Source organism: Amblyomma americanum, chromosome 8, assembly GCF_052857255.1.
Source record: "Amblyomma americanum isolate KBUSLIRL-KWMA chromosome 8, ASM5285725v1, whole genome shotgun sequence".
Classification (NCBI taxonomy): Eukaryota; Metazoa; Arthropoda; class Arachnida; order Ixodida; family Ixodidae; genus Amblyomma; species Amblyomma americanum.
The window spans coordinates 57,431,497-57,451,521 of NC_135504.1; the positions used below are offsets into that span (position 1 = coordinate 57,431,497).

The following is a 20,025-nucleotide window of genomic DNA, read 5'->3' on the forward strand; positions in this document are numbered from 1 at the left end:
TGCTACACTTGCCTACCTGCTTGAGCTGCATGCAGAGTCACCATATATGCTGTTTTAGATGATTTTTCTCAACAAGCAGGCACTGTTTGAGGGCGGTGTAATGTCCAATCAGCAGTTTGTCTTAGAGCGAGGCCATGGCCTGTTGGCCACCTTGTCAGCAAAGAAGTTGCAGTCACATCATAGCACCTGTTGTTTATGATAGATTTATTTGCAGTGGTCTGCAGCACCATTAACATTGTGCACTGGTTTGTTTTGTCATTAAAGAGGTGGCATACACCAGCTTCCTTTCGGCAGCTAAAGGCAACCAAAACAAGAGATGGCACTTCTGCTGTTAGTACACGACTCTCTCTTAGTAAGCTTCAGTTGGTTACAATTCAGAAACAAAGTGGATTTTCGCTGTCAAAGGACCCTCTTCCAAGCAGTGGCATCGGGCAGTTATCATGAGCTTGCTAGCGTGACAATGCAGGGAGCAGCAGATAAAAGGGGATAGTCCCCTCCTTGCATATTCACACTAACAGGTTCATGAGAATCAGCGGACGCCATGGCCGGAAGGGGGTCGTTTGACAAGGAAAAGCTGCTCATTCTTCAGTTGTATTCGACTGCAATTAGTAGTCCAAAGGTAGTGAACAGCTGGGTAAGAGTTTATTGGTTACATCAGCACTTAACCTACGCCTGTTGCTGAAAGAGTGTAGTTAAGAAGAGTACTAGGCTGTCTTTTTGTTTCAACATGAGAGGCACCCATTCTTTACGTAAGATCTTTCGCATTCTTGTATACTGTAGTAAGAGTCCTTCAAAAGATGCTTAACCTACAGCCATGACTATGTTTCACCGTGATGATGACCTTAAAGCTTTCTTGCTTACATTGATTCCTTTTCTTTATTTGCAAACAATTCACTGAGCAGCAGTGTTGAACTGAACCAACTGAAAACCACCAGAAGTTCATTACACGTCATAAACTATTAGTGCAGAGTGCGTGGCGTGGCGTCAAACATTTTAAAAGATGGCTTGGAATAAAGAAAACAATTTGAGTTTAAATTATGCAACATCCACTTTTGAAACGTCCAGCAGATATATAGGCAAGGTCTTGCCAGCAGCACTAGTATTTGACTTTGGAGTATCAGGTGCATTGCCATTTTTATCGTAGAAAAGTTTGGCAGTACTACAGAAATAGTGCATTTTGTAGTAGAATCTCTTTGGGAACCTTACTGGACAGTAAACATGTTATGCTTTGTTGTAGCCTTTTGGTGGATTTCATTTTTTTAATGTTTTCTTTGTACGATTTTGGCCTTAATCTCAGGTGATCATTATGGCAGTTTAGGAAGGGCACTCGACTACTGAGTCGGAGTTCCCAGGTTCGAACCCGGCTGCTGTGGCCACGTTTCAATGGAGGCGAAATGCAAAAAGGCGTCTATATGTTGTGCGATGTCAGTGCATGTGAAGATCCCCAGGTGGTTGAAATTATTCTGGAGACGTCCACTACGGTACCTCTTTTTCTCCTTCTTTCGCTCCCACCTTCCTTCCTTCTCTTAAGCAGTGGTTTCAGTGTTGGCCTAGATGTGAGACAATTACTACACCATTTCCCTTCCTTGAAAACCAATTTTCCAATTTTTTTTTTCAGGACGGCGCCTTTATACCAGCACTCAGCCACCAGCAGAGGAGAGGACATCAAAGGGTGTCCGAAAGAATATGAAGCTTGCCATGCTGCAGAAGACATCGGTCAATGGCCTGAAAGGACCATCACCTTTGTGGTCCTTGAAGCACCTTGACCTTGTGTCGTGCTATACGGTTGAATATATGCACTGTGTGCTGCTTGGTGTGCCAAGGCAGTTCACAGAGTACTGGTTTGATTCATCCAGCTGCCGTGAGAAGTACTACATAGGTGAGTATTTGTTCATGACCTGGGTTTTCGTGTTTTCTAGCTGACATAAGGCTGTGTGGGGAACTCTGCTTTGTTGCTCTTTCAAGAATTGCACCTAACATAACATGCATACTAAGCAGTTCTTGTAGCTAGGCTTATTGGTACATATTCAGAAAAGGTACAGGAGCGCAAAGTATGGACACTAATGAAGTGACAGTACAAAACGAGCATAGTACTGTAACAAGGTATAGTTGACATGCATGCATATTTACCCATGTGCCGAGAAACAGACTGCATACATTCACGCATTTATGGACAACACTTATAGACGGATACAACTTAAGAACGCAGCGGCTTTTCTCTGTCAAAGGGACCCTTCCAGCCAGTGGAGTCGGCCAATTCTCATGACCCTGCTGATGTGACCAAGCAGGGAGTGGCAGACGAAAGGGGGTAATCCCTTCCCACTGTGTCCAGGGATAGACTCCTCTTTTCATTGTGGCGCTGCTCCCTGCATTGCCGCGCTAGCAAGGTTATGAGAATCAGGCGACGCCGTTGGCTGGAAGGGGGTCCTTTGATGGGTAAAAGCCGCTGTCTTCTTGAATTGTGTCCGACTATAGGAAAAAACTATGCACTCTCGCATAGCACTTCTGATGGGTCACTTATAATGATTGCATTTGCAGGACGGCCAAGTACCGTGAATGCCCTCAACAAACGTCTCACCGGCATTCGACCATCACATCACGTCACCCGTCTGCCTCGCACAATCCAGGAGAGGCACTTCTGGAAAGCACACGAGTGGCGAAACTGTCTGCTTTTTTACTGTGTGCCGTGTTGCCTGAACACTCTCCCTGCTCAATTTTTGAGGCACTTTGCTCTTCTCTGCGAGGCAATTTTTATACTTCTACAAGAGCAACTTTCATCTGCTGCCATCAGTTATGCAGGTGAGGCCAAATATTCTGTCTGGAGCATAGTTATTTTATTCTGCATTCCAACCTTAAGATTTTATATGATCTCTGGATTAATCCTCTAATAGATATTTATTCTACAGTGGTACCGGAATGGTCCTTTGGTACCTTTGCTTCCTTCTTGTGGCAACCAAAAAGATACTTTGGACGAGCCCTACTTTCCATAAAGCAGACACAGATTGCCAGAAAATGCACAAGCAGGACTCTTAATACCCAGAAATGACAGTCTGCTTATGACAAGCCTGGCTCGTCCCAAGTCTGCTAGCGGGTTAAAGCAGCATATACACCAAGTTCTGATGGCATGATTTTTCTTTTTAATTATGTGTAAGGCATTACATAGATCAGCACGTGACATCTGCCAACTATGACTGATGAATAGTTCATGATTGCATTTCTTGTGTCATGCTGTTACTGTTTCAACACCAGAACGATGGCTGTCACCCAAAAAGTTAGTATAGGCTACATGAGGCTTGAAAACTGCAGTATTATCTCTGCTGCTTCATTCATTGTCATTCCGGTTCTTGAAACAGGCTTGCTTTGGTGTTGTACTGAATTCAAATGACGAAGTAGTCATTATATTGCAATTTTTTCATGCCTCATGTGACGTATACTGACCTTTGACATTGCAGCCATTGTTGTTAAAACAAAAACAGCATGAGAAGAAATTTAGTTGTAAAGTACTGAGGAATTGTTTGTGAGTACCAAAATGTGACTCATGTATACTAATGTCTCATGCATCATTACAAAGAAACATGCAAAAAAAAATTGTTACCCATATTTAATAAAGTGCCTCCAAAAAATTATTCTAACAATGAAAGGTACAGGGTGTTAACTGTCTTCTTAGCAAAAATATAATCTTTCCTAGGCCTGCGGTTTCTCAGTTCACACAATCCAGAGTGTAGTGTTGCTACAGCATAGAAAAGCATGCAATGCTACTAACAGGCTAGATGGCACTGAACATAATGTCTCAAAGTGACCGTACGGGCCGCCGCGGTGGCTGAGTTGTTATGGCGCTCGGCTGCCGGCCCGAAAGACGGTTCGATCCCGGCCGTGGCGGTCGAATTTCGATGGAGGTGAAATTCTAGAGGCCCGTGTACTGTGCGATGCCAGTGCACGTTAAAGAACCCCAGGTGGTCGAAATTTCCGGAGCCCTTGACTACGGCGTCTCTCATAGCCTGAGTTGCTTTGGGACGTTAAACCCCTACAAACCAAACCAAAGTGACCGTACCTTGTAGTAGTGTGTGTGTGTGTGTGTGTGTGTGTGTGTGTGTGTGTGTGTGTGTGTGTGTGTGTGTGTGTGTGTTTGTGTGCATGCGCACTGTCTACACAATCGCAAGAAAAATGAATCATTTAGGAAACAAAAATGAAGCATTTATGATAAGGCCTCCGCTGTAATTTACTGCATGAGCAGTGCCCAGTTGGAAGTACAAAATATGGCACCAAAACAGCAGCGTTTCGTTCATTTTCATTGTTTACATTAGTAATACTAATAATGTTTTTCTTACAGGAGCACATGCTAACTGTATGCAGCGGTGTTCTGCATGCCAATGAAACATTAATCGTCATTTTGGGCAAAGCTAGCCAGCGAATGAAAAGGACCTGCCAGTGACCTCTATTTCACACAGCAAGCACCTCACTTGTAGGATGCCACTATGCCCACTTGTAGCAAACTTCAAACCAGAATTAATTTGGCAGCCTGTTTGCATGTAGAACACAGAGGGGTTTATCAAAAAGGCAGATATCACAAACTTGCTGTCTTCATCATCCTCTTTGTTTAAACAAGAGTCAAGTGCTTGTTTTTCTGTTTCTTATTCTTACAGCTATAAACTCAAATATATCCACTAAGTGAATCGTGGCTGACCAGCAAGAAAGGCGAGCAGTACAAAAGGGCTATGATGTTTTCAGCTGTGACAAACCTTTTTTCAGTGTGAAATGAGAAAGGGCTTAATCGGGAAGATTTTGAGTGTTTAATGTTTGGGTTCAGTGGTCATTAGCTTTGCAAATTTCAAGTGATTTTTTGAGAGGATTGCTTCTGCATTTTTTTTGTTACAGCATATGATTTTAACAGCCAGAGCACTTACCATGCGACTCACTGCTTTCTCTGTACTGGCCTGAACATTTGTTCGATGACTGAACATGCCAGCTTGCTTGCCACATAGCGCTAAACAGACACGGATGCAGGGAGACAAACAGGACGGGCGCTTGTTGGCTCTGTTTCTTTTCTTTATCACGGAAAACAATAAATGAGGCATAGGCAATATTCCGCCGTAAATGGCACATTATTAGAAGACCACTCTTATGTATTGTCAAAGGTTGATGTTTGACAAATTATCTGGAATTATTCCACGTTTCTACACCTTTGTTGCTGCACACTTTCTCGTTGCATCATGTAGTAACAACTGCTCTGTGCTAGCTGTTGTGAGGAATTGTCGTTTTTCAAGAAAACAAGGAATCCAGGATACTGTTAGGTGCAGCAGTCACAGCCCATAGTGCTTCTTGGGTGTACACAATGCCAACATGGTCACCACCTGGGGTACCACAACTTCCAAAGTGCATTGCCTCAGTGGTGGTGTAGCGCAACTTCTTGTCAAAGTGGTTTGTTAACAGTACTGAATTATCTTAGTTTTAGAGTAGTGGGCTAATGTTCACATAGCTGCATAATTAAATATATTGAAAGACTATGCCACAAGTAAAAAAGCTTTCTTTTTTTTCAGATCGCCTCCTGCAACGCTTCGTGCGCCGAGCTGCAGCACTATACGGGGAGCGGTGCATGAGCTTCAATGTGCACCAGCTGACGCATCTAACCCAAGCCGCCCGTAACTTCGGACCCTTGTGGGCCCATTCTGCCTTTGGATTCGAGAGTGGGAACGGCCACATCGTTAAACTGGTGACGGCAGCAAATGGAGTGCCTGATCAAATCTTGGAGCGGGCAATCATGAGTCAGGAACTGCACCTTGTTCTTTCTTTGAACGCAATTCCACTGAGGAGCCAGCAGTTGTGCAGTGAATTTCTTCATTACCCTAACGTGAGCAAGGCTCACTATGTGCAGGGTGCCTGCATGTTTGGAGTGCCGAAGGAAGTGCCTCTGCTTCTGCCAGCAGAAAGGGCTGCTCTGGAGTTAATGCTCAACAACATTCCTCGTGTGCAAGAATATTTCAGATTTTTTGATAGGGGAACTGTGATGCATAGCCAGCAGTACCAAAGGGGCACCAAAAGTGACAGTAGTGTCATTGAGTCTCAAGATGGCGAATTTTTCGTTATTAAGAGAATTTTCGAGGTAGTTGATGAGGGGTCCCCAAGCAATGGTGAAGTTGTTTTGCTCTGCAGGAAAATTTGTTTGTGAAGACTGCGATTTGTACTTGCCAGGTCACATAATGCAGTGTTTTTTTCTCTAGAATGCCCACTGGTTGCGCTGAATCTCAGTGGAGTAGCCAAGCCTTGCATTTTTGTCACATTCATCAATGAAGAAAATTGTTTGCAAAATTTCAAACCTCATTGAACGAGACTAGGAGGCAGTGTTAAAGGTGCACTAAAGAGATATTTGAACTCGTCTTTTTACCGCGAGAACTCTTTCTACACACTCCGGGCATTCTTAGAAACTTCGAATTATTGTCCTGTGCACCCATTTTCCGTAATTTAAATCAAATGTCTTGGCTCCCGCCTTTTTTTGAACTCAATGCTGTAGGTAGGAGGAGTCAACCAACGCGTGGAGCCAGCCCCGCGGCGGCTTGCCGCTCTGTCATTGGCGGAGTGATACGTAAATCAAAAGAGTCCACACGTATTTTTATTTCCATGGACCTAATTTATGGCTATGTTGTCTGCGACTGAAACTATTTATTCACACAAATTTCCTAAAAACTAAATAAAAGCGAATGCAAAGCCGCCACTATAGACGCGTTGGTTGACTCCTCCTACCTACAGCGTTGAGTTCAAAAAAGGGCGAGAGCTGGGAGGTTTAATCCAATTTAAATTAAGAAAGTGGCCCGCACAGGACAATAATTCGAAGTTTCTAATAGTGCCCGGAACGTGTAGATAGTCGCCGCGGTAAAAAGACCAGTTGAGATTCCTCTTTAGTGCACATTTAAGCATTTGTCATTTCACTAGCGCTTGTTTACCCATCAAATTGTTAATAAAATATTAATTTGAAAAATACTGTATAGTAGGGCCATAATCATCATCATCAGCTTAACTTCACTCACTGCAGGGCAAAGGTCTCTCCCATATCTCTGCAATTAACCATGTCCTGTGCAAGCTATGGCCACCTTATCCGCACAGACTTCCAAACCTCATCCGCTCACCTGACTCTTGCAATCCCCGCTACACTTACCTTCTCTTGGAATTCACTCCGTTACCTTAAAGCGTCCCTGAAAAGGGTGTTTGAGGTTGTCTATAAAATGCCCGCATTATGTAGAGTACAGGCCAACGAGCGTTCATGCCGCATACAAGACCTCAGAACCGAGCCGATAATTTACAACACAATATTTAAAACTCCAGCTTCTGTGCCTAGCGGTGACCTAGCGGTGACCTAGCGGTGACCTGCGGTGCTGTGCTTTTGCCCGAATCCACGCTTGTTGCGTCATGTGGTGCTCATTACATCAGCAGCAGACTGCTAGCGTTGGTTCGTGTGCGTCAGCAGGCAGCATAGGGTGCGAGTCCGAAGGGCCGGCAGAGGAGCACCAACATTTCAGCGTTTAAAAAGTGACGACAGGGGAGGGAAAGGTGCAAAGACGTGGAAATTCAAATGTTGACTACAGATAACTCAGCTTCCACAAAAAGCATATAAAAAAATCTTACTGGAGGTTATTTGTGAAGCAGCATCCTTTAGCATCCTGGGCACATCGGATGTTTGCTGAGACCCCCTTTCACAGCCCCTTTAAGGGGCCATAAGTCATCTTGCCTTTGCATACATGCCCTGCTCTTGCGCATTTCTACTTAATGGCAGCAATGGTGGAGAGAAGGCAGGCAGATGGTGTCTTGAGGGGCACAAAGTGAAAAGAGAGGGGAAAGCCTCAAGGTGCTTGCCAATGTTTCAACTAGAGGTTAGGACAAATCCTCTTGTTGAAACATTGGCACGCACCCTGCCACTCTCTCCTTCCTCATTCACTTTATCAATGGCAGCTAGGATATCATTAACTGGTGTTCATTCTATGATCTGGCCACTTTGCTCCTTTCCTGGCTCACAATGTTGCAGTTACCATTTTCCATATCTTGCTGTGCTGTCTGCAGTTTAAGTTGAGCAGTTTTTGTTAGCTTTCACATTTTTGCTCCATAGGTAAGGGTAAGATACAACCGTTATAGTTCTTCTCTTGAAGGATATTGGCAATCTGCTATTCACGACGTAAGTGTGCCTGTCCAATGCACTGTGCCCCATTCTGACTGCTATCATTGTTCCACACTCATGGACTGGATCTGTGGTCACTGCCTGCACTAAGCAGCTGTGTTTAACCTATGAGGCCCTCGGGCCAGTAGCTTTGTATATATGTGACTAGTTCTTAGCGTGGTGTATTTTAACATGTTAATTCATAAGTTTACCACTTAAAATAGTTTGCTGCCTATCACGAACTGTTTTTGCTTTCACGACGGTTTTGAACATTATCATAGATTTCTGGATAATTTTTAGACCCACCATTGTGCTTTGCTTGTCTTGGTCCTCGATCATGGCATGTGGGGATTAATGTTCCGAAGCTGCACATGGGTTATGAGAGATGCTGTAATGGGGAGCTCCGGATGAAATTTGACGACCTGGAGTTCTTTAATGTGCGCTGATATCGTACAGGACGCGTTTTTTTTTCCTGCACTACAGTGCAGTTGCACTGGAAGAAGTTGAATGCTGTGACCTTGTGCCATACAGCCAAATGCCATAGCCACAAAACTATGACTTTAGGGGCACCTTCTGTACTGTGTGAAGTCAAAATTGGAGATTCCTCGTGTTATTAAAGTGCGCAGTAATAGCTGGTCAATCTGGCGATACTGAAGTGTTATGCTCCTTGGAAGATGCTACAGCTTGCAACAGTGTGCCACAGGTGTGTAACACATTCATTAACTAATAAAAAGGAAAGATGTTACAATGAAAAGAAAGTTTCATGTTTTCATTTTGCACATGGTACCACTGATGTTGCAGTAGTCACAAGGAAACTGTCGGTCTGCATCAGTGCACGGTTAGAAAAGTGTGCTGAAACCATATTTTGGATGGAAGAAGGTGTTCCTGTTATCAATATCTATTGTCGAATGAGCCCTCTTTATGGCAGGGTGTGATGTTTCCAGTTAGAAAGTGGGTAGGGACCGTACACATGCAAGATCCAGCTTTGTCGAGTATGGAACAAGAATCGCAGTGGAAGCTTGGTGCTTGCATTTCACACATGAGCTCATGGCACTTGCGGATGATTTTATTTGTGATGGTTGTCACATTAAGAAGATGGCTACTGCGGGCATTCTTGAATTTGAGTATGCTGAAGGAATTGCGTGCACTTTTGCTTAAATTTAAGTTTGTCCTAAAAAAATACCATTTAACATGACAACGCTTGGAATGACAAATCGGGTGACAAAACCACCGCGTTGAACAAGCTGCAGTTTCGGGATGCACTGCCTCACCCACCTATAGTTCTGAACTAGCGCCATGAGGCTTCTTGCTATTCCTGTAACTGAAAGAACATATAAAGACCATGCAGGTCCCAACAGGGGCCATTGGCCTCATTCTTCTCCGACAGCAAGTAAACAATAGTGCATCGATGGCGTAAGAGCATCAGCGTCAGTGGGGGACTATATCAAAAAATTAATTACACCTCCAAAAAGACATCCCAGTTAAGCTTTATTTTGACATCTTTCATTCTTTTTAACACGTTACAGACAAGGAGGCAAATTATTCAGCACACCTCTCAAGCTTAGGATATATGTATCAAATTTTTGTGTCTGTATATTCAGTTCCTTGCAATTGGAGGCTACTTCAGTAATAAGGGATGATTAATTCAATTGATTCATTTATCCTATGGACTAATGTATTGTGGCCTCATTTTCTGTTATCTTTTAGGTCGTGTCCTTAGCCTAATTATAGTTCTTTATTTCCTGATAGTTCTCTAAATAATCATTTTTGGAATGTATGCACTTGAGCTGGTGTGTAGCTTTGAAAGCACAGTACCAGAATGCCATATGCTTGTTCACACATGTTGTGCTAGCTGGTACAACTTGGATTGGTGTGGTGAGTGGGATTTAACATCCCAGAGCTGCACATTGTCTATAAGAGACACCACAGTAGAGGAACTGATTTTGACCACCCGGGGTCGAATTAATTATGAGCTCAGTTGCGATCCACATGACAGACAAGATGAAATGTAATGCATTTAGGTTCATATGAGCCATATAAAAGACACATATGAGCTGAAAAATAATTGAGAGACACATATTGGCCCATAACAAAGACACATCGTCCCAATCGAGTGACTGAGACACATCCGAGTGATACAAGAGACACATATTGGCCCATACGAGTGACTGGGAGACACGTATCAACCCATACGAGTGACTGAGAGACACATATCAACACATACAAGTGATACGGGAGACACATATTGGCCCATACGAGTGATACAACAGACACGTATCTGCCATACTAGTGATACGATAGAAACATATTGGCCATACGAGTGGTATGGGGGAACACGTAATACCGTATACGTGACACATATTACATTATACGTGGCACGTATTACATTATACGTGGCACATATTCAACACATATCTCGTATTACCACATATCGCACACATATAAATTCATACTAGGCACATATCCATCCATACGAGATTTTTCGATAGGGAAGTTGCGCAAATCGACCGTTCGCACGTGTTTCGTGACGAAAAATGGCTTAATCGGGGTGTTTATCAGCACGTTCCATTTACAGAAGCGCAAGTCCAAAACATCCAAGGCGCTATTGGCGTCGTACAATATAGTTTCCAACAGAGTCGTGATCGTCGGAGACAGCCTGTATGTGTAAGTAGAAACGGCGCGATCATTTGTGGCGTCGAAAATTTTCAAACGTCTCATGTTTTTCGCGACGTGCAATAAATTTACCGTGTTAAAAAGCACTTCTGGAACGTGATCCGAATTTTCGTTATTATTGTTTATTGGAATCAATATACAACGTGGAGCGTTTGCCTGGTCCACTACTACGGCATCGTATTCCATGTCATTTTGCATCATTGTTTTACCTATATACAAATTATATTACACTCTTACGTGCGACAAATGTGTGTTTTTGTCCAGTATATGATATCGCGTTATTATATACACGATTACAAGTATCAGTACCATGATACAACAAATTATGGCCGCATATAACGAGGCTCGTTCTGAATCAGTGCCACTGCTGCACCTCGAACACATGTTAAGTAATGATTGTGTATTATCTTAACGAGCAGTACACTGCCAAGGACATGGCGGTTATTCCACCCGTTACGGAAATCGCCAATATCGCAATATTGCCGCCGTGAATCTGCGTCGAATTCTCTGCATGTACACCGTCAAACACCCGCCGTTTCTTTAACGAATTATTCACACTGATTTGCGCGTCGGGGAGCGCGCGTTGTTTGTCATAATGTCGTCGCTTCGCGGGGATCGGTTTTATCGCTGCGTGTGATGACAATATATTATGGCGTTGTTTGGTTAATATGCGTGTGGGTAAACGTTGGGTGGAGAACGTGCGCATAAGATACCTGGTTTTAGAATGGGATGTCATGGGCATGGGGGGTGTGGAAGATGGCAGAGCAGAAGACGAGGATCGCGATGTTTCACTGGTTGAAGAATGCTTAGTGGAATCGCGAGGAGTCGCGGCGGTGGTAGGTTGCGATGCGGGGGTTATTATTGTCGAAAGTGGTGTTGCAGATGTTAACTGAGTGGAAGTGGTTGCAATAGTGGTGGTGGTAGGTGGGGGTGTGGTGCTTGGTTTTTCACAATACATATTTTGACAGGTATCGTTCAAAATTCCAGCACATTTTATCGCGCATGTTGTCTGCGTGCCAGATTCTGGTATGCACGTATACCTAACAATCTCATTAAAGTACATATCGGTGAAAAAATCATTTTCATTTCTACTTGCAGTGTTTATCATACGTGCGTAGGCAACTGGACGCGGCGGTGGTGAACAACCGCAATCGGCAGTATCGTTCCACCCAGTTTTTTTACATTGCAAATATCTAGTCACTACACCACAGTCGGATTTCACGACTCGTCACCTTCTCGACAAACCGGATACGTATCGCACAATATTTGCCAATGTTTCATTCTAATATTTGCATCTATGTCAGTCCAATCGCCAGCCGCCCCTTGACAACGTAGACGTGCACTCTGTTTAGGTTTTTGCGCCATTGTAAAATGGTACTTCGGTACGCTTACACGTGTGTAAGAAATGCGATTGATTCTCATTTCGCTAATGTTTGGAAATACAGCGTCGTTGCACACTATCGTAAGCTCCGTTCCCGGTTTTACGTATAATTGCGATTCTGGTATGTCGGGATCGGGGAATGTCAAGTCGGTAGCATTCTCCATTGACGTGTTATATATGTACATATCTGCATTGTGCATGGTGTGTATATTGCAAACATAGTCAAAATGTAATGGCGTTGTGACGTTCCAACAACCGGCTACGCAAGCTATCGTCGGAGTGTCCGTGTCCATGTCCAGTGGAACGACCACGTCGTATACGTTATCCAAAAACGTTGAATTATACACTGGGTTTCTTTTACGCGCCAATCGCCCGTGTGGCATAGGTAATCCCAGTACATACACGGGGCATTCCTCGTGACATTGTATGTGCGACATATTAAACGGTTTATACACAATATCAGTCATACCGTCCTCACAAGACGCGGTACTATTCGTGAAATTTTCAAAATTTTCGCGCATTCGTTTCCTCGTATAGCGCGATATTCTCAAGTTTTCGTACTCGAGGTCCGCAACTTTATATTCTACAACTCCCAATTTTTTATCTGGCATGCATTTTATCACGGATGGGCCGGAGAGTACTTGATCATTTTCACAAGTAATCAGCGCCTGCATTCCAACGGGCAAAAAGTGTTGTATACCCTGTGGTAATTTTATTTGAAATGGAGCATCACGCTATTTATGTATCGGAGGACATGCAAACATACACTTGTAGGCAGGTAACCACGTACCTTCGCGTGTACACACAGACGGACGAGCCTTAGTAACGTCAAATACTACATTTTGTTTGGGTTGTACTTCCATTAAATACTCGTCATTATTAAGGCATTTCATTGCATCAACGGGAATCGACGTGTTTGGGGGAACTATCGTAAATGGCGGTATGCGGTCGTTAATTATGTCAACGTAACATCCAGTGCAAATTACATGTTGCTGTGGATACACCCACGTGTTATCCTCTCCACATGTTAGTTTTAAGGTACTGCCGTGTATAGTACATACGGATACTTCTAACGAATCGCCAATGGCAACCTCAAATGGCGATATGTTAGCCATATCCGATGGGTGTATTGGTAGTAATAACTCTTCGATATAACAGCAGTAAATACGTGATAAAAATACGGAAAAGATTACGCAGAAACCGGATAACGTAATAGCAAACATAACGTCGTGACGGTATATTTTGTGTATATATTAAACGAGAAACCAATTACGCAAATATGCGTCGTCCATATAATAGCGGCTGACGACAGAGGCAACATTTCGCGTTTGGTTTTTCGTAGCATTCGCCGCACAAAGCCGCGTGTCCACACGGAGCATACAGAATGCAGGCATGTTTTGTCATACATATTTTACACAACTGTTCGGATCGATGCCTTGCCAATTCGGCCTGCATGGTGTCGATGATGTGTTTAGACTTGCGAAGCTTTTCTCGCAAGATATTTAAATCTTCGCATTCTTCGTCATTGCTGCGCTCTCCTTCGTCTTCTGCGGGCAATTGGATTCCGCTGCGTATGGATTCGAATTTATTAAAAAATTTGAGCCTGTCTGGAAATGTTTTGGGCAGAGATTTTAAAGACGGTGGGACAATTACGACACTGTTGTCCGTATCTTTGAATACTACTGCACCCGGATTGTCGGCGTGTATTGCGAGTATAGACTTGTCATAAGTATCCGCAGTGAAATTAAACGGGGTGTAACCCGTCCAAAATTCGTCGGTCAGTGCCACGTACTTTACGGACATTGGCAGTGCATCGACGGCACTGTCGTATTTGGAGCGCATGTCTCAGCGTCTGCACGAAACTATCTTTGGACGCGATGTCAGCGTACATGTATTCCGTCTTTTCGGACCACGTGACAAACACGTCTACGATGGTCGTTACGTTGCGGCACAATTCGGGGTTTCTCTTTAACACGTATTCATAAATGTACGCTATTGGCTTTTGAATATCGGGACATTTCATCAAAACCTGGAGATAAATTATCGCGGTCAAAACGTATATCGTTGGAGAAAATCTCGGATCTTGATTAAAGTGTTGAAATATCGCATTATGTACGGCAAAATTTCGCTCTTTCATCATTTCGGTCATGCACGTGTTGTACTCCCTATACGGTTCCGCCAAATTGTTCACGCAGGAACAAAATCGGGTATCGTACGTTCGCAACATCTCGGCGTAATTGTCGTTTTTAAGCATTCGCACGTACGCGGGGAACCTTGTCGCAAAATCAATGTCCATTTGAGAATACTCGGGGTTGAGCAGGCCTTCGACATTTGTCTCGTCGTTGTCTGAAAATGCGGTGCGCTTTTTTTTCCTCGCGGTCGCTGTTGTTGCTGGCTTTTTATCCGCACATTTCTTGCGCTTTCCCGTCGTTTTTAGCGCTTGAGTGCGAGCTGTACTCATCGTGAATAGGTTGGGGTCGTTCGCGTTATTTGTGAATAAAAGTCGGTTCGCTTTATCCAGTGTCAATGAACGTTCATTATTATTCAATTTCCACTTTAAAACATATTCGTTTTTATCTATATTCCCATCACCAGAATTCCACACTACGGCGTCGTCTAAAACGCGTCCTTTGTACTGAAGTAGTGCGAGGCATCCTTGTTCGTTTTCTGGGTGTGCATTAACGCGAATGCGGACGTATTTAACGACCTGGTAATAAGCGTTAAATGCAAGATTCGAAATCGCAGTCTGCATGGCGTTCATGCGCTGCTTGCGCTGTTTGTAAAATGCGTTGGTAAATGACTTCAACGAGTTTACGTACTGTTTGCGTTCTTTTATGCCGACGGTGCATTCCCAGCGCTGTATTCCCCGCAGGGGGGCGCCTGCAGCTTGCAGGCGTCGCGACGGTGAGTGGCGTCACCGCGGGTTCCCGAGCATCCGCAGGGACATCCCCGCAAGGGGACGATGGTGAACTGTGCATCACCACGGACCCGAGCACCCGCGCCTCGCCGTGCGTGGCATCGCCGTGTCCGGGGAAAAGGGGATCCTGCTGGCTGAGCCGATGCCGAGCGTTTGGACCCTTAAGGCCCCTTGGCAGAGGCAACACACCACTTTGGCCCCAGCTTCCTGCAGACGGCACCTCCGGCCTGACCCGACCGGGGGGAATCGGCAGTCGCCTTTTCCTATCCTCCTCTCCATCTTTCACTTTCCTATCTCTGTCTCACAACTCTTCTATATCCTACTCACTTCTTGGTTTTTCCTGTTTTCCTGGCGGCGAGGGTTAACCTTGTGTGACCAACTACCCTGAGTTGAGTCATATTTGGTTATAGTTAAGGTGTACAGCTGGCGTGGGCAGGACTTGCTTTCAAGTTCCTGTCCCGTCCCCTTGTTGGACTCCGTGGTGGGTGGCTGGCACCATGACCGAATAACTAAATTTTCTTTATGGCTCCCCCCCTTTCAAAACCTGATCGCTCTCTGAAAAGAGGGCGGAACGAAGCAACAGACTTTTTCCCGAAAAAGAAAACAACCTTTCCAAAGTTCCATGTCATACATAGTACAGTAGAAGGAAAACAGGCAAGAATACTATCACCCTTTCTTGTGTCAAAGTGCCTAACAGATGCACTGGGCCCCGGATATAAGCTATCGAAAATGGCCAGTGGCGACTTATTACTAGAAATCCGTGACCATACCCAAAACTCCAAGATCTCAGACATTCTCTCTATTGGAGACATCCCAGTCTCCATAACAGCCCACAGATCCCTCAATACCGTCCGTGGTGTCATCTCAGAAAACGACTTCATTCATCTAACAGAAAAAGAAATGCTAGAAGGTCTCAGCGACCAAAATGTCACAGATGTCTATCGAATTAAAATCCGCAAAGACAACAAAGAAATAGATACTAAACACCTCGTACTCACATTCAGCACAAGCACATTACCTGAAACCATCGAAGTCGGATACCTTAAAGTTAATGTCAGGCACTACATTCCTAACCCACGCAGATGCTTCAACTGTCAGAGATTCGGGCACGGCTCTCAGAGTTGCCGCGGCCGCAAAACCTGTGCGAAATGCGCTTCTAAGGACCACAATTCAGAGGAATGTGACGCAGCACTGCGCTGCGCAAATTGCGAAGGAGACCACGCTGCGTACTCCAGGGCGTGTCCGTCCTGGAAAAAGGAGAAAGAAATTATCACCATAAAGACCAAAGAAAACATTTCATTTAAAGAAGCCAGGAGGCGTTTTGCACTAAACAACACATTCTCGTTCACAGCGAAACCAAACTTCGCTGATGTGGTGCGCAGGGGCGTAGCACCACACAGCACTCCGGCACCTGCCAAGGCCACTTCCACCGAGCCTATGGCAGGGCCATCCACGCCCCAGGCAGGGTCAGCGAAAGCTGCCCTGCCATTTTCACAGCAGGGAGCGCCGGTCCATGGGTCGGCATCCCGCAGGACTTCCCCCCGTCAGGGGAGGCCTGAAACTAACACAACCGCGGCTGCGCGGTCCTCCAGCACCTCTGGCGAGGTGATGGATACAACTCCCAGTCCGCCCGCTTTGCAGCGGCGGAACAGCTCTCTTGAGCGAAAAAAAGACAGACCCCTCATAACGGGCCCTGAGCATAAGTAAACGCCTTAGCGTTCTCACCCCAAAAATTAACATGGCTTTCTTAATTCAGTGGAATTGTAGAGCAATTATGCGGAACTACAGCGACGTAACACATATTTTAGGGTCAATGCTACCCACAGTTTTATGTCTTCAGGAGACCAATCTTGGTCCACAACATGTGCGTATCCTTAAACATTATAACATTTTTAGACGCGATCGCGAGCAGGCAAATCGACTCTCGGGAGGCGTCGCGATTGTCCTTCAAAGCGGCGTCCCTGCTCAAGAAATCAAACTTTACACAAAACTTGAGGCAGTTGCAGTTAGCGTCGTTACCTACAAAACAATAACAATTTGCTCTTTATATCTCCCCCCACACACCACATTAACAATACAAGATTTAGAAGGCCTGATCAATGAATTGCCGGAGCCATATCTTGTAGTTGGCGATTTTAACGCTCACTCCCCGTTTTGGGGAAGCGAACGCTGTGACTCTAGGGGCAAAATTATCGAAGATTTTCTACTCTCGAATAATGTCTGTCTTTAAAACACAGGAAAGGCCACATATTGTTGCCCAAGCTCAGCAAAAATGAGTTTCCTTGATCTAGCTTTCACATCACCGTCTCTTTTTACCGATTTTAAATAGGATGTTTTAAATGATCCTCTGGGAAGTGATCACCTACCCACTGTCATCAGGCTCTCGTCTTCCACTCCAGTCATCCCCACAAGACCACGGCGCTGGAAATTTCACCTCGCCGACTGGTCACTTTTTACAGAATGTGCCACTCTAGATAAAGAATTTTCTGAAGACCTCAGCATAGATGAAATTAATGAAAGATTTACTACATGCATTATATCTGCTGCAACACTCGCTATACCACAAACAACAGGACTCGTACAGAAGAAACACAAAGTATGGTGGACAGAAGAATGTACATTTGCAAAAAAACAGCAAAATAAAGCATGGGGCACCTTGCGCCGGTACCCCACTGCAGAGAACTTACTCATTTTTAAAAGGGCCAAGGCGAGATCGCGGTACGTGCGCAGGAATGCTGAGAAAACCTCCTGGCAGAAATATGTGTCCGCTATAAATAGTTCAATACCATCAAAGAAAATGTGGGACAAAGTTCGTAAATTCACTGGTGACCATACTTCCTTCACACTTCCGCTTTTGACAACACCCGGTACACAAACATCGTTGGAAGAACAGGCCAATTTATTGGGCGAGCACTTTGCTGAAGTCTCAAGATCATCCCACTACACAAGCACATTCCAGAAACACAAAGCTATAGCTGAAAAACAAAAACTTCCATTCGGAGCAGGCATGCAGGAAGACTACAACCAGCCCATTACACTCCAGGAATTAAATAGAGTATTATCTTCCGGTAAAAAGACAGCACCAGGCCCAGACAATGTGCATTACACTATGCTTGCCCATCTCTCTGATACAGCCGTACAGGCACTGTTAAAATTCTTCAATAAAATATGGATGACTGGCAGAATACCTGAGGAGTGGAAGAAAGCAGTAATAGTACCTTTTTTGAAACCCGGAAAATCACCAACAAGTCCTGACAATTACAGACCAATAGCCCTCACCAGCTGCATTGCTAAATCTTTTGAAAGTGTAATAAATATTAGACTCACCTTTGTACTCGAATCTCGGCAACTATTAGATGTACATCAATGTGGATTCAGAAAAGCATGCTCAACCACCGATCACCTTGTCCGCCTAGAGAACACCATACGGGAAGCGTTCATCCACAAACAGCAGTGTATCGGGGTCTTCTTCGACATGGAGAAGGCATACGATACCACGTGGAAGTTCGGTATCCTCCGCGACCTAGCAGAGCTAGGTATCCGAGGCAGGATGCTGAACTGCTTGAACGACTTCCTGGCTAACCGCACATTTAGGGTCCGCCTAGGAACAACTCTCTCCATGACTTTCACCCAAGAGAATGGCGTACCCCAAGGTTGCATTCTAAGCACGACACTCTTCGTAGTAAAAATGAATTCGTTAACCAAAGTAATACCCAAGTCCATAATGTATTCGGTTTATGTAGATGACCTACAGATAGAATGCACCTCCTCCAGCATATTGTCCTGCGAGAGACAAATACAAATCACACTAAATAAACTAGCTGCTTGGGCAGAGATAAATGGGTTCAAGTTCTCTCCTCAAAAAACAGTAGCCGTTCTGTTCTCATTACGACGAGGCCTACAATTCAATCCCAACCTATACTTGAATCAAGCCACACTACCAATTAAACCAGAACATAAATTTTTAGGACTCACTTTTGACAAGAAACTCACATTTCTACCACACATTAACAACCTTATAAAGAAAGCGTCCCAAGCCCTCAATGTATTAAAGGTGCTCTCGCGAAAACGGTGGGGGTCCGATAGAACATGCCTTTTACACATCTATCGCCCTCTGGTACGCTCCAAGCTGGACTATGGGTGCATAGTATACGGTTCAGCAAGAGCATCCTACTTGAAACGACTGGACCCTGTTCATAATCTTGGTCTGCGACTATCAACTGGAGCATATAGAACATCCCCGATAAACAGTCTTTACATTGAAGCTAATGAGCCTGCACTAGAGGATAGAAGAGTCACACTGACATGCGCTTATGTCCTAAAAACCCGTTCTCTTCCTAAACATCTCTGCCATCCCATTGTTACCAAGTGCCCATCCAAAAGATTATTCAACAATAAACCACAATCCATCCGGCCACTAATAATGCGCTTTGAAGATAAATGTGAAGAGTTAGGAGTACTGGATGCCCTGCCGAATATTGCACAAAAATATGAAAATTTACCACCATGGTACAACCTGCCTTCAGTGTGCGACTTCACACTGACACACTTACATAAAAAGGAAATGCCACATCAGCTCATACTACAAGAATTCTTTGAACTGCAAGAAAAATATGACACCTTCACTGAATATTACACTGATGGGTCAAAAACAGAAAGTCATGTTGGATGTGCAGTAATTCAAGACAAAAATGAAAAAATGATACAACTGCCACAGTATGCATCGGTTTTTACTGCCGAGAGTTATGCAGTCTTTGTAGCCGTAGACCAAATAGTAAAAGAAAACATTAAAAATAGCGTCATTTACACCGATTCACTGAGTATGCTCAAAGCGCTGCACTGTAGAAACGCTGCTGAACTCATCATAGGAAACATCATACATAACATAATTAAAATAAAAAAACAAAAACA

The 20,025-nt window shown here is 44.3% G+C and overlaps 1 protein-coding gene across 1 annotated transcript; it reads left to right on the forward strand.

Annotated features, from left to right (window-relative positions):
- Positions 1 to 323: 323 nt before the first annotated feature.
- On the forward strand, positions 324 to 6,785 carry LOC144100360 (uncharacterized). The gene is made up of 3 exons (XM_077633334.1): positions 324 to 1,879; positions 2,539 to 2,799; positions 5,538 to 6,785. The coding sequence occupies exons 1-3, from the start codon at positions 1,687 to 1,689 to the stop codon at positions 6,164 to 6,166; spliced, it is 1,083 nt and encodes a 360-aa protein (XP_077489460.1). The 5' UTR covers positions 324 to 1,686; the 3' UTR covers positions 6,167 to 6,785.
- Positions 6,786 to 20,025: the final 13,240 nt, after the last annotated feature.